General features: G+C 42.0%; 1 protein-coding gene across 1 annotated transcript; it reads right to left on the minus strand.

Annotated features, from left to right (window-relative positions):
• Window positions 1-5303: 5303 nt before the first annotated feature.
• Window positions 5304-14649, minus strand: LOC123931813 (TERF2 interacting protein). The gene is made up of 3 exons (XM_045989408.1): window positions 13879-14649; window positions 8339-8463; window positions 5304-6559 (listed from the first exon to the last, which is right to left on the minus strand). Exons 1-3 carry the CDS (start codon window positions 14552-14554, stop codon window positions 6155-6157), a joined length of 1206 nt encoding a protein of 401 aa, XP_045845364.1. The 5' UTR covers window positions 14555-14649; the 3' UTR covers window positions 5304-6154.
• Window positions 14650-14698: the final 49 nt, after the last annotated feature.

The following is a 14698-nucleotide window of genomic DNA, read 5'->3' on the forward strand; positions in this document are numbered from 1 at the left end:
CAGCCGAAGAACCAGCCCACTCTCTCAGCCAACAGCACCAGCAATGTGTAGAAACCTCAAGCCTTATGTCAGCTCCTGTTATCCACAGATGTTGAGGAAAAGGTTACCTTCTCTGAGTCCCAATCCACAGAAAGAGAACCCTCCAGGACCCCAACTGTGCTTCAGTGAAGATGATTTTCAGGCTGTGTTCCATATGCTACAAAGCTCACCAGGGCCTGAGTTTCAGAAGGAAGAAGTCATTCTCAGAACCTGGTCCAGGCCTCTCTTCTTTTGATGGACAATCAGTGCAACTTAAAGAACAGTCAACAATGAAGTCATCCTGTTTGGGACAGGATTAGTGCAAGAGGAACGAGAAAACTACTGGAAACCCAAATGGAAGTCTTTTTTTTTTTAATTATTTATTTGACAGAGATCACAAGTAGGCAAAGAGGCAGGCAGAGAGAGAGGAGGAAGCAGAGCAGAGAGCCAGATGCGGGGCTCGATCCCAGGACCCTGGGATCATGACCTGAGCCAAAGGCAGAGGCTTCAACCCACTGAGCCACCCGGGCGCCCCCCAAATGGAAGTCTTAACTTCTTTGTGGGCAGTGGTTATTTTCTGTACTCCTTTCACTGACTAAGCTGCATCCAGCCTCTGGAAGCACCATAGGCATTAGCCACCAGACAGGCCTGCGGAATCCTTCTGAACCAAATATTTTTCTGACAAACATGACCTCCTCTCTGTAATCACCACGTTCATCAATCAGGAACATCCATGAACCGTAACCAAACCCAAGTGAAAATAGGTCTACCAGGGACATATCAGCACACATTTCCCCGCTAGCAAGATGGGAAAGCAAACTTGAAATTAGTTTCTCATATAAAAAATGAAAAGGATACTGTATTTCCTGATGTGAGTTCATAAAAGTGAGCTTTTCTCCAAAGCTCTGAGGGCTTTAATAGGAACTAGAAACTATCTTAGTATCTCCAATAAGGTAATGATCAAATTAATTAGGATAAATCCACGATACTGAGTAATCTTTGCTTGTATTTTTTCCTTTGTCTATTTAAAACATAAAAAATTTTACAATGAAAATGCAGTAGTGACACAACTACTTACTCTAATACTAGTATTCCTACATTTTTAGGTTTTTCATATATTCACCAGTGTATGTGTGTGCATATATATATATATACACACACATAACATCCAGAAAATTCCTCATTTCATTATAAATTCTCTATTAAACTAAAACCTGAGGATAACCATTGTCATTTTCATTTTTCTCTCTTCTGAATGGTAACTTTTCAAAGTAGATTTTGATGTATGAAGGTGTAGTAAGGGTTTACTTCGGTACAGTAAAAATATCTTTGAAAAGTGTATTTTGTTCATTTTATCAATCTGCATTGTCATATTTGCTGTTTACTTTCCATATGAAAGTGTCAGAATAAGGGCCATGCACATACATCCAGTAATACAAAGATAGTCATTTTACACTAACACAAAGAGGTATGAGGTGTACATCCTTACCAGTGATATATGGGTGTGTCATGTCCAAGTTTCTCTAGATGTTCACACACTAACACTTAGGCGCCAGAATATTCCAACATCAGTATTTATGGTCAAATTACACTCAGCAGAAATTACTTCTCCTAATATTAGATGGACTTTACCACCTAACAAATTAAAACTCACACACATACACACATAAGGGACACTCAAATTACTGTGGCATCTATCAGAAAAAAACAAAAAAAAGAACCTGACAGATTTGGTGTTTATGAGTGAACAGACTACGTTGCCTGAATGACAGAAATTCATTTTCTCACAGTTCTCAAAGTATCTGCCGGTTTGGTTTCTTCTGAGGCCTGTTTCTTTGCTATGCAAATGGCCATCTTCTCCCTGTGTCCTTACATGGTCTTCCCTCTGGACACACACTGCAGTATGCCTCTCCATGCATCCAAATTTCCTCTTCTTGCATTTGGTTTTCTTAGCTTTCAGTATATGGTCTCTGGTTTAGGTTTTGGTTTGCTTGCCAACGGCACTAGAGTCAACCCTATCTAATGAGCTCCATGTTTTAACTACTTTAACCTCTGTAAAAATTTATTTGTAAAGTTTCCACTGCCTGCTTTAAAAATATTAGAAAATAATTTGATTTACTTAAGTCTATATTGTGGACAAAGCCACCAGTTAAATACACAAAACAGGCAGAACAGTCATCAGCAAGCTTCTCTGAAGAGCCCAGATGAGCTCTTCATATCTTTGGGCACAAATTTATGACCTGAGGCAGCCCACCGTGCCAAGGCGCTAAGCTTGTAAAACCTGATTCATTCCCCAGACACACCCCAAAGGCAACAAACTATCAAAACTGAAAGCTGCAGAACTGAGGAAACCCTCCTTGTTGACAGGCACAACCATACTGAAAACTAGAGAATCTGAGAGGAAAAGAGCAAAAAGATAAGCAGAATGAGTTTTAAGGTAATGTTTATTATTGACAGAGAAGCATAAATGGCATTTGCTTCAAGAAAATATGCTCAAGGGGCACCTGGGTGGCTCAGTCAAGTGTCTGCCTTTGGCTCAGGTCATGATCCCAAGGTCCTGGGACTGAGCCCCACATCGAGCTCTCTGCTCAGCAGGGATCTTCTTCTCCCTCCCCTTCTGTGCTCTCTCTCTCAAGTAAAATAAATAAATAAATAAAATTTTTAAAGGGGGGAATAAAAGAAAATATGCTAAAGAAACATATTAAAAACCCCAAGGTAAAGCACAGAAAAATGAGAACTCAAAAGGTTAAGTCCAGGCTGATGATAACAGCTAATAATAATCCACTACTGGGTGGATATTCTTGTTCCTAGAGAAGGTCACTAGGATTTATCTGTACAATTGAAGATTTTAGATGACTTTTATTTGGGTATTTAGTTCCCCTTTACACATTCCCAGGGAAGGTTATACAATCTGCAGCCCAAGAAAGACAGATCTTGAAATTTAAGTCAATCTAGTCATTTAAGAAGTTAGGAAGAGGCATGTGCCAAAATTCTAGCCAATGAGAAGTCTAGGGGCTTCTGAGAAAGGTGGCCGGCCAATAAAGGAGAAGCCAAGGAGGAAACAGTCCCTCTTCCACTGTTAGAACTACAGCAGCCAACTTCTGACAATGAAGCAGCCTACAAGACAAGCTAGAGATAGCAGAGCAGAAAAATTAAAAAATCTTTGAAGTTAACTGCCTCAGCACTTATTATATATACAAGATATAATCCCATTTCCCTTGTTTGAAGTCCTTTAGGTTAAGTTTTCTGTTATAAGCAATTAAATGCACTTATGGATATAGGCAGAGGAGGGATATGATCCAGCAAATGGCATTAGACCAAAAACAAGAGATCTCAAGAATTCAAGCAGCAGTTTAAACCTTTAAAATGCAAATGCATCTGCTTTAAAGGGACAGGGAACAAAGGAAAACTGGACACCGGGAGCATAATCCACTGCTGCAGTTTGCAAAGAGACAGAAAAAAATGTTTCTGCCACTAATGAAGGTATAGAAGTTATTTAAGTCTTAGAAAATTTCAAAAGCTTAAGTGTGGGGGGGGGGAGGGGGAGAGTAATGAGGAAGGTCCAGAATTCAAGAGCTAAAATGAGTAAGAAATGATGTTTCCCAGGGGCGCCTGGGTGGCTCAGTGGGTTAAAGCCTCTGCCTTTGACTCAGGTCATGGTCCCAGGGTCCTGGGATCGAGCCCCACGTTGGGCTCTCTGCTCAGCAGGGAGCCTGCTTCCCCCTCTCTCTCTCTCTCTGCCTGCCTCTGCCTACTTGTGATCTCTGTCAAATAAATAAATAAACAAATCTTTAAAAAAAAAAAATACTTAAGAAAGAAAAAAGAAATGATGTTTCCTAGACCACAGATCTCGTAATGTCCAAAAAATGCAAAAAACAAGAATTTGGGAGCTCAAGGGATAGGTATCCTGACTTGAACAGCTGGTCTTTACAGCAGATGCAGCCGTAGCTCAATATGATTAACCATTAAAATTCAATTCATTTTCCTTGCTTAGACTTGTGCTCCAAAAAATACTTCTGATAATTTGTTTCCCCAGATATATCTCTCAGCCTAAAATAAGAAAAGCCAGAGAAACTGCAAAAACAGTTATTGCAAAGTTATTAGTTTACAATGAGTGCTTTAGTTTACACATCTTTTAGGAGTCTAGATAAGACTTTGACAAAACTGAAATTTCTAGCCCTATAAAAGCTGTAGTAACTTTACTAGATTATAAACAACCTAAATAACATCTCCATTTTTATTTATTTATTTGAAAGAGAGAGTGTAAACGCATGAGCACAAGTGGGGGGTGCAGGAGGAGAAAATTTTAAGCAGACTCTGTGCTGAGCACGGGGCCCAACATGGGGCTCAGTCTCACAACCCTGAGATCATGACCTGAGCAGAAATCAAGGGCTGGATATTTAACTGACCAAGCAACTCAGATGCCCCTGGTGAGAACACATTTTAAACAAAAGCCCACCACCCAATCCTTCCCAATATCTACTTAAAAATTACTCCTGGAGTGAGCTAGGTACTACTGGGAGCAGTTGTAGCCTTTCGACATACGAAAGAGAAGAACAAAGTAAAGCATTTTGATTTAGGTGGGTTTCCCCAGAACTGAACTCTACAACTGTGTGTGTAACTGATGATTTCAAGATGTACTGATCAGGGGAGTGGAGATGTGAAACAAGAGAAGGAAGCCTATGCAGGACGCACATACACACAGACTGCCACTGTGGGCCACTATGCTTATTTCTGCTGGGAATCTCTAACAGATGGCATGGGCACCATTATCCCACTCAGGAGTTAATTCTCAAAGATTCAGTTGTGTCATTTCTCTGGACAGCAAGGACAATGGGTCTGCATCCTCTAATTCTCATTCAACATCGAGTGAAAGCCACTCCCGGGGGCACTAAACTCCACAGCACTTTAAGCAGAGGGAAAGCTTCAAGCAGGCACTTGCCATGGGACTCCTATCAATGGGATATGCTGGAATGGTGAATGCCCAGAGAACATGGGTAGGGCACCGACTCCTTCTGTTCCACACCTGCTGGTTCGTGACTCGCTCCTCTCCACTCCAGCTCTCAGCGTTCACGGTGTTCTGCCTTCTCTCACAGTCCTTGATGCGGATCTTCTCTCTGCATTCTCTCTTCATCCCGAAGAACTAGCATCTTTGTAATAGCCTACTAGTTCTAAAATGAAACCACTCTGTTCATTATTGACCTAATTAAGATCCAAAAAATGTCAGTTCCTTCATGGTTTTTACATTAAAAATGTTTTGGAACACAATCAAATAAAAACACTTGGAGACTCAAAGTTCTATTTATTTTCAACAATAAAAGCAACACAACAAAGAGGAATCAATTCACTAATTTGTAAATCTAACACAATCCTTAGCACAAACTATTTTCAATAAATAAAAACACATTACTAGTAACTGAGTAAGACTGTTTTTAAGACTCTCTAGGGTTCTGTGTCTGTTTTAAACAAAACTGGGTGATAAAGAAAGATGTGTCACAAGTATGACCGACGAAGACTGGAAGAAAAGAACAGCCAAGGAGCAGGTCCCCAAATAGTAAGTCAGCAAAGGGAATACGGGATCTTCAAAGCAGTTGAGAAATCAGAGCTCACGAGAGGATGCAAGGGTTTAGGGAAGTCTGTATTCAAGGCCTTGGAATTAAAACTTTCCACATTTCTAGATTCTTGATTTGGAATCTATACAATCTAGAGGAGCTTCTACCAAAGGACTGGAAGCTCTTTATTCATGCTGCCCGGAAAGACCCATCTCCTAATCTCCCTCCTTTGACCGTCCCTAGCTCCTGAAACAATATAGCAAGGAATCCATTCGGAAAAGGATTACTACTACACAGGCCAACCTCCCCCTGGTTTAGATTTTCCTTTCAGAAACATGCTGATACTGCCACGGACAGCTCTAAATATATCCAATGTCTTTTACTTTTAGCCTCCTACACAACTCTGCTTGGCTACAAAATCTAAGACTCACAGAGAAGCCTATGCAGGGCAATGGCAGCATTGGTCAGAAGACAAGTGTCAGTTCCAATGTACAAATCTCTGAAGTCCAGTGATCACAAGTCTTTTTTTTTTTTTTTTAAACCTCACTTGCCACATGTTTTCTCTTTTCTCATTATCCTGTCAATTATTTCTTTCGGAACTCAATCCTCCGAGCTACATTCTGAGCACCAAATTTTTTGACCAATGCATCTCGGGCATCCTCATCATCTTTTTGCAAATCTAAGTCATCCTGTCGGGACCAAATGGGATACCCATCAGCCCTCTGACCAGACTCTAAAAAGGAGGAAGTAGCCTCCAGCTCACCACTATTTTTTAGGAAGGCTTGTGTTACTGTTGACAGATCCAAGTTAAACTTTTCCATTAACTGCCGGATGATCTTAATAGCAGCTCCCACCTCTGGTGCAGAAACTTTTTCTTCTTCTTCTTCTTCCTCATCCTCATCAGGCTGTGTCTCAGAATCTTCCTCAGGTGTGGGTGGATCATCATCACACATTGTTATGTGTATTTCAAAATCAGGGCTCTCGTCAACCTAGAGAAAGTGATGAATATGACCAGTTCCTAATTACCAAGTCCCAACTTACTCTTTCAGTATCTACTCTCTCTCAACCACACACCCCCTGCTTTGTCCTTTTCACGCCAATCACACTGAACTTCCCTCAGTACCTTCAGTACCATCATGCTCCTTCTTATGTTATTCATGTTGGATGTGTTTACATATACCTAGAGACAATGGGTTAAGGGGGGAGTGACCATGTGTGTGTAGGTGGAAAATATGCAGTGCTTATGCATACATTACGTGCACATATATGTATACATATAACTACGGTATTCCCACAAAACACTAGAAGCTACACTAAATATTAAAAAATATGTTTGTGCATACACGTATTCATTAGATGATCTGTTAAAAGTTCGACTTTGCTCCCAGACTGTAAGCTCCATAAGAGCAGACATTGTCTCTGTTCTACACATCACTACATCCCCTATACCTACTAATACTTTCACGTAAGTACTCAAAACACACAGCTGTACAACACAACCATACTAGGACCTCCACACTGTACTACATTTAGGCACATTACAAAGCATATTATGTGAAAAGAGAACTAGGTAAACCATGTTTGCATTTGAAAGTTTATGGATTGGGGCGCCTGGGTGGCTCAGTGGGTTAAGCCTCTGCCTTCAGCCCAAGATCATGATCTCGAGGTCCTGGGATCAAGACCCGCAAGCTCTCTGCTTGGCAGGGACCCTGCTTCTGCCTGCCTCTCTGCCTACTTGTGATCGCTCTTTCTGTCAAATAAATAAATAAAATCTTTAAAAAATATGGATAATAGACCAAATATAAAAAAAAAAAAAACCTCAGACTACAAAAGACAACAATCTCTAAATTCTGCCAATTCGTGTGCATTCCTTCACTCACCAATTACAGAACTTTACATTTTTTTCCTGTTTTACAATGAGGCCTAATCATTTTCCTTTATTAATAAGAAAAAAATTAATTTACAAAATCCTTTTTTTGGAGAAGATATGCGCATATATTTGGACTTTCTTTTAAATTACTCCTATTTTATAGCTTCTACCTTTCCCTCTAACTATGATTAAATATGGGATTCCAACTGACTAACAGAAGCTCAACTAAATATGGAAGCATTAAAAAATATCCCAAAACTACCCTAAGTACACAAAAAGCTAAACTTGCTTATTAAAAAAATTAAACTCTTTTTTTTTAAATTAAACTCTTTTAATATTACATTTATTTTCCTAAAAAGTCTTAAAATAAAATTTAAAAGATAATTTATTTAAAAGATAAATCCAGGGGTGCCTGGGTGGCTTAGATGGCAAGTGTCTGCCTTCAGCTCAGGTCATGATCTCTGGTCCTGAGACTGAGCCCCACATGGGCCTTCCAGCTCAGTGGGGAGCCTGCTTCTCTCTCTCCCTCTGCCTCTCCCCCTGCTGGTGTTCTCTCTCTCTCAAACAAATAAATAAAATCTTAAAAAAAAAAAAAAAAAGATAAATCCACAGTCTTACTTTGAAAACCTTAAACTGAGAACAGAGTCCTTGAAATGGGGTGCTTTATATGGTTTAAAAATAATTCTTCCCGATTTTTCTCCCTCTCCCCCTGTGAAGTTTTCCTACCAAAACCTCCAAGCTACATATCTGAAACCAAGATCAATCCCACTTTCTATTCTCCCTCTCCTCCACCCCCACCCTTACCTTGCTGGGCCTTAGGTGTACAAAAAGAGTTAATTCAATAACCAATTTTAAAGAAGAATGGAAGTAGGGGAGAAGTTAAATCTAGTCAACATACCACAATCTCCTCAAACTCCCGGGTGGCTTCTACAAGCATCTTTTTGACTGCTTCATCATTCTCCTTGATCTCTTCCTTTACATATTCTTCCTCAGGTAAGTCTGGAGTTCTCTTATTCTGTGGTTCTATTAAAGAGAAGAACACCACCAAATTAGAAGTAGCCTCTTTTACAGAAATCAAAAATACAATGCATGCTCTATGAGCTCTTAGCCAGAAGTGAGCCTGTACATTTTTTCTATTAGAAGACACCAGTTTTGGATCTGAAGGATTTGAAGAACATAAGATATGCATATTCAAAAATTTCCACCTTGATTCTGAAAAGTTGTACTATCCAAATGATGATATTTTTCCTAGGTTCTAATACATAAAATAAAAATAGTCTTGAAGTGTAATTCATTTTTTGCTTTCTATTTATAAATGTGTAAATTAACAAAATCGTGCCATAAATTGGGTTCTCTTCTCTGGGAGGCAGATTATGAAATGGAGATTAACACAGAGGTGTTTAGTAGGGTGCACTTCTTGCAAAACACCTGTTGAGAAGAAAGCAAGAATGGGAGCGAAGTTGAGTGGTGAAAAAGCTCCAACAAAGCCTCAGCTGAAACCATGGGGAAATCTGGAGCTGGCCAAGTTGAGGTGAGGAAGCCATGACACAATTCCCCATAGATCAGTCCCTAAATGCTAGCCATCCTAAGATGACAAGACTTTGGGCAAGACGGCTCTCCCAGCCACTGAAGACAATTAGGAGGGTGCACCACAAGCCACTATGTATCATCTACAGAAAGGAAGGTCTCCTGAAGCTCAGCATCCTCTGGTGTCTCTTTTACTCTTTGTTCTCCAAGGATTTAATTCTGCTTTCTTTTCAACTTAACAAAAACTGACTACCAAGGAGCAGCAGGAGAAAGCTGTGCTGTAACTGCTCTGTATCCTGATTTAGATGTGGTTACAACAATTATATATATATACTAAAATATACAACTGGAAAATAGTATGGTGGTCCCTCAAAATACTACACATAAAATTACCGTATGATCCAGCAATTCCACTTCTTAATGTACACTCAAAAGAAATGAAACCAGAGTCTCAAACAGCTATTAGTACACCCATATTCACAGAAGCATTACTCACAATAGCCAAGATATGGAAATAACCCAAGTGTCCCTTGACATGACCAAATAAACAAAATATGGTCTATACACGCAGCAGAACATTCAGCTTTAAAAAGGAAGGAAATTCAGACACACACTACAACATGGATGAACCCTGAAGACACTGTGCTAAATGAAATAAACCAATCAAAAAAGGACAAATGTGTGATTCCAGTTACATGAAGTAGACAGACCAAATTCATAAAGACAAAAAAGGAGAAGGGTGGTTGTCAGGAGCTGGGGGAAGAAGCAAAGAGGAGTCAGTCTTAATGGGTACAGAGTTTTAGTTTTAGAAAAAGAAAAAGTTCTGAAGACAGACGGTGGTGATGGTTACATGACAATGTGAATGTACTTAATGCCACCAAACTGAACACTTAAAAATGGTTAAAATGGCAAATTTTATGTAACATAAATATTACCAAAAAGATATCTCTAGAGATTATTACCCATTTTGTTCATGTACCCAGATAAATAAAAAACAACACTTCCTTGCTCTGATTTCCTTTCCTGAAAAACATCACCACACACATTGTTATTTAAGTTTCTATGGGTCATAAGTCCAGGCATGGTTTCTATCGATCCTCTGATCAGGATCCAGTTTATTTTTATTTAATAACAATATACTGCATTTGCTTATCGGCCATTCATTTCCTTTTCCGGAAAATCCTCGTTCCATTTCTTTTGCTCATTGTTCTATTAGTTTCCTTTCACTAACTTCTACAAGCTCTTTGGACATTAAGGAAACTATGCTGCCATTATTAGGACTATTTTTTCAGTTTGCTCTCTGACTTTATCATGAGAAGTTTTTAATTTCAAATAATCAAAGAAAAATTTTTTTAATCTCTTTGGTTTCAGGACTATCACCATGCAAATATTAAAAAGTATATTCAAGGCAAACTACTGAATGGGAGAAAATATCTGCAAATCATACATCCAATAAGAGGTTAATACCCAGAATAAAGAGCGCATACAACTCAACAACACCAAAAAAATTCCAATTAAAAAATAAACAGAGAATCTGAATAAACATTTTTCCAAAGAAAACATACAAATGGCCAAGAGGCACATGAAAAGATGCTCAACATCACTAATCATCAGTGAAATGCAAATGAAAACCACAATGAAGTAACACAACACACCTGTCAGAACGGCTATTAACAAAAAGACAAGAAATACCAAGTATTGAACAAGATGTAGAAAGAAGGAACCTTTGTGCACTGCTGGGGGGAGTTTGAGTTGATGCAGCCACTATAGACCCAATGAGGTTCCTCAAAAAGTTAAAAACAGAACTGCCATACAGTACAGCAATACCACTGTGTGGTATCAATCTGAAGAAAATGAAAGCAGTGGGGAGCCTGGGTGGCTCAGTGGGTTAAGTCTCTGCCTTCAGCTCAGGTCATGATCTCAGGGTCATGGGATGGAGCCCTACATCGGGCTCTCTGCTTGGCCAGGAGCCTGCTTCCTCCTCTCTCTCTGCCTACCTCTCTGCCTACTTGTGATCTCTGTCTATCAATTAAATAAATAAAATCTTTAAAAAAAAAAAAAGGAAAGAAAGAAAATGAAAGCACTAATGTGAAAAGATACATGCAACCCTTCATTCACTGCACCATTATTTACAAGAACCAAGATACAGTAACAACCCAGTGTCCATTGATAAAAACGAATGGCTTAAAATGTGGTGCATGCACACGTACGCAGGTACACGTGTACACACACACACACACACACACACACACACACACACAGGACTACTCAGCTGGGGATAGGAAAAAAAAACAAACCCAATAAAGAAATCTTGCCACTTGCAACAACATGGCCAGACCTGGAGAATATTATACTAGTAAAATAAATCAGAAAAAGACAAATACCATGTGATTTCACTCATAAGTGCAATCTAAAACCAACCAAACTAAACAAAACCTAAGCTCACAGATACAGAGAAAGGAGATGGAAGAGGGTTGACATGGGGGGTGGGGTGGGATGCAGGGCAGCAAAATGGATGAGAAGGGGATCAAGAGGTACAAACTTCCAGGTATAAAATAAATAAATCACGGGGATAAAACGTACAGTACAGGGAATACAATCAATGAACTGTATTAACCTGCATGATGACAGATAGTAACCTAACTTACTGTGAGTTTGCAACGTACGCAAATGTAGAATCCCTAAGTTCCATACTCGAAACTAATACTGTATGCCAACTGCACTTCAGGTTTTAAAAAAGATCAATAAACAATCCAGAATTGAAAAATAAACTTAAAATATATTCATGAATATTTCTTTTTTTTTTCAAGTTATTTTTTTTTTTCTTTTTAAAGTAATCTCTACACCCAAGTTAGGGCTCAAACCTACAACCCTGAGATCAAGATTCACATGCTCGGGGCACCTGGGTGATTCAGTGGGTTAGGCCTCTGCATTCTTCTCAGGTCCTGATCTCAGGGTCCTGGGATCGAGCCCCGCATCGGGCTCTCTGCTCAGCGGAGAACCTACTTCCACCTCTCTCTCTGCCTGCCTCTCTGCCTATTTGTGATTTCTCTCTCTGTCAAATTAATTAATTAATTAATTTTTAAAAAAAAGACTCACATGCTCTACCGGCTGAGCCGGCCAGGCACCCCCTTATCCACATCTTCTTTTTTTTTTCCTTCTTTTTAAAGATTATATTTATTTATTCGACAGAGATCACAAGTAGGCAGAGAGGCAGGCAGAGAGGGGGAAGCAGGCTCCCCGCTGAGCAGAGAGCCCGACGCGGGGTTCGATCCCAGAACCCTGAGATTATGACCTGAGCTGAAGGCAGAGGCCCAACCCACTGAGCCACCCAGGCGCCCCTTATCCACATCTTCTTAGTCATTTTAGGATTTTAATCTTTACAATTAAATATCTGATCAACAAAATATTAGAGTATGGTGAAGCCAGCTTAATTTTCTCCAAAGTTCCAAATGGCCTGTCTGTAGTCCCAACACTACCGATTTAAAAGCAAAGCCCTACACGATCTACTCCAACCATACACATAGCCTTGTCCTCTCTTGCAGAACTCTCTGTTGCTTACTCCATTCTAGCCACACTGGTCTTTGTTGCTCCAAGAACACACCAGCTACATTCCCACCTCTAGGCCTGTGCACTTAATACTCCTTCTGCCTGAAACACTTCCTCAGATAACCACCTGGCTTGCTCTTTTAGTCTCTGTTCAAGCATGTAGGGGCCTTCCCTTATCACCCTGTAGAAAACAACCTCCTCCCCAGCCATTACCCTGATTTTATTTTTCTCTATAGCACTTACCACTGCCCAGCTAGCATGTTAAGTTCCATGACCACAGGGACTTTTACTTATTGTTATATCCCAGCAGGATAACAGTGTCTGGCACTCAAATATCTGTTGAATGAATGAATCTGAAATGTCACTTTTACCAAAAACAAAATTCCTACTAAGCATGCTGAACTTCGAAATAAATTTACCTCCCCAGACCTGAAGCGTTCCATGGAATAGCCAGTCACCTAAGGAAAGGGGCAAGGGGGGCGGGGGCGGGGACGACACACATACACATGCTTCTTTAAACAAAAGGGTCTGTCAGTTTAAGCTCTCAATACCGGTTACATCTGAAGTGAAGCATCTTCACAGCTCTGCACTAAGTCCTAACCAACCTGAATCCCCACGTCCAATTCAACTGCATTAAAAACTCACTTCACCGGGGCGCCTGGGTGGCTCAGTGGGTTAAAGCCTCTGCCTTCGGCTGAGGTCATGATCCCAGGATCCTGGGTTAGAGCCCCGCATCGGGCTCTCTGCCTGGCGGGGAGCCTGCTTCCTCCTCTCTCTCTGCCTGCCTCTCTGCCTACTTGTGATCTCTGTCTGTCAAATAAATAAATAAATTCTTTAAAAGAAAAAAACCAAAAAACTCACTTCACCTGAGCCAGACACCAGCAAGACCATTCCAACTGATGAAACCTGCGGTGAGTACGCACAGAAGCCAAAACATGAAATAAACTGGTCCGGCATGCCTTTAAAAAGGCGTATACTCTATCAGAACACAGAGAAATATATTTTTTTAACGAGTTTCTGGAAAAGAAACCCTAAAAGCTGGTCAACAGTACACTGCCTCTGGGGAAGACAACTGGGTAGGTGGTTCGTAAGAAGGGGAGGGGGGAGGTATCTCTACATAGTCTTTTTGTACCTTTTGAACATCAAACCACGTCAATTCCCTAGTTACTGGAAAAATACATCTAAGTACGATTAAGAAAATGGTGCAATTTTACCCGGATGTCTAAAGGGGCGGGGGAGGGCCGGGCGACGCCACCAGCCGCGCCAACATGGATGCCTCTCAGAAAGGGGAAGGTGCCCCGCCCCCACCCGCCCACCCGCACAGGTGCAGCGCAGGTCCCGCGTTCGCGGCAGAGGCCTCACCCCCGCTGTCAGCAGCTTCGGGATCCTGCTCAGCTTTCCGCTTGAGCTTCTGGGACGAGGGGCTCACTGGGGCGTCCCCCAACAGGTACTTATGCTCCTGGCCCCGCAGGTGCTTGAGGTAGCGGTCCTTCAGGGATTGCCACGAATGCTGGGTGAGCGAGCTTTTCTCCATCGCCTTCCACAAGGCGGTGCCAGTGACGGAGCTCGCCGAGCGGGCATTTTCCTTCACGTACGTCAAGATGGCCACGTCGTCCGCGTCCGTGAAGGCGATGCGCCCCCCGTGCGGCTGCGGCTCGGGCTGCGCGGCGGCCGCGGCGCCCCCCTCGGCCTGGGCCCCGGGCTTCGTCTCCGGTGCCTGGTCGGCCGCCGAGCCGAGTCGATAGTCCTCCAGGTCGAGCCTCTCGTTTCGATCCACGCAGTCCATGATGTACTGCGTGGAGATGAAGTCGCCCGAGGCCTCGGCCGCCGCCTCCCCCGGCTGGGCCAGCAGCACGGCCCCGGGCTCCTGCACCCGGCACAGGGTGCCGCCGCCGTGCAGGATGAGCGTCGAGACCCGGCGCTTGGCCGGGCTGGGACGCACGTAGAAGGACATGGAACTGCCATCTTCCCTCACGAACAGAGTCGAGGAATGGGTGAGCCCGTTGGGGTCTTTGCCTAAATCCATCGCATCCGCCATAGCTGACACCAGGTACCACAGGAGCGGCCCCCAAGCGAGCTCTGACGCACAGAGCAAAATAGAACCAACAAGCGCTCCCTACGCGGCGGCCGCGAAGCCCCGCCCTGCGCCTGCGCAGCAGCAACGTGCGGGGAGTGCCCGCCC

The sequence above is a fragment of the Meles meles genome, chromosome 19, assembly GCF_922984935.1.
Source record: "Meles meles chromosome 19, mMelMel3.1 paternal haplotype, whole genome shotgun sequence".
NCBI lineage: Eukaryota > Metazoa > Chordata > Mammalia > Carnivora > Mustelidae > Meles > Meles meles.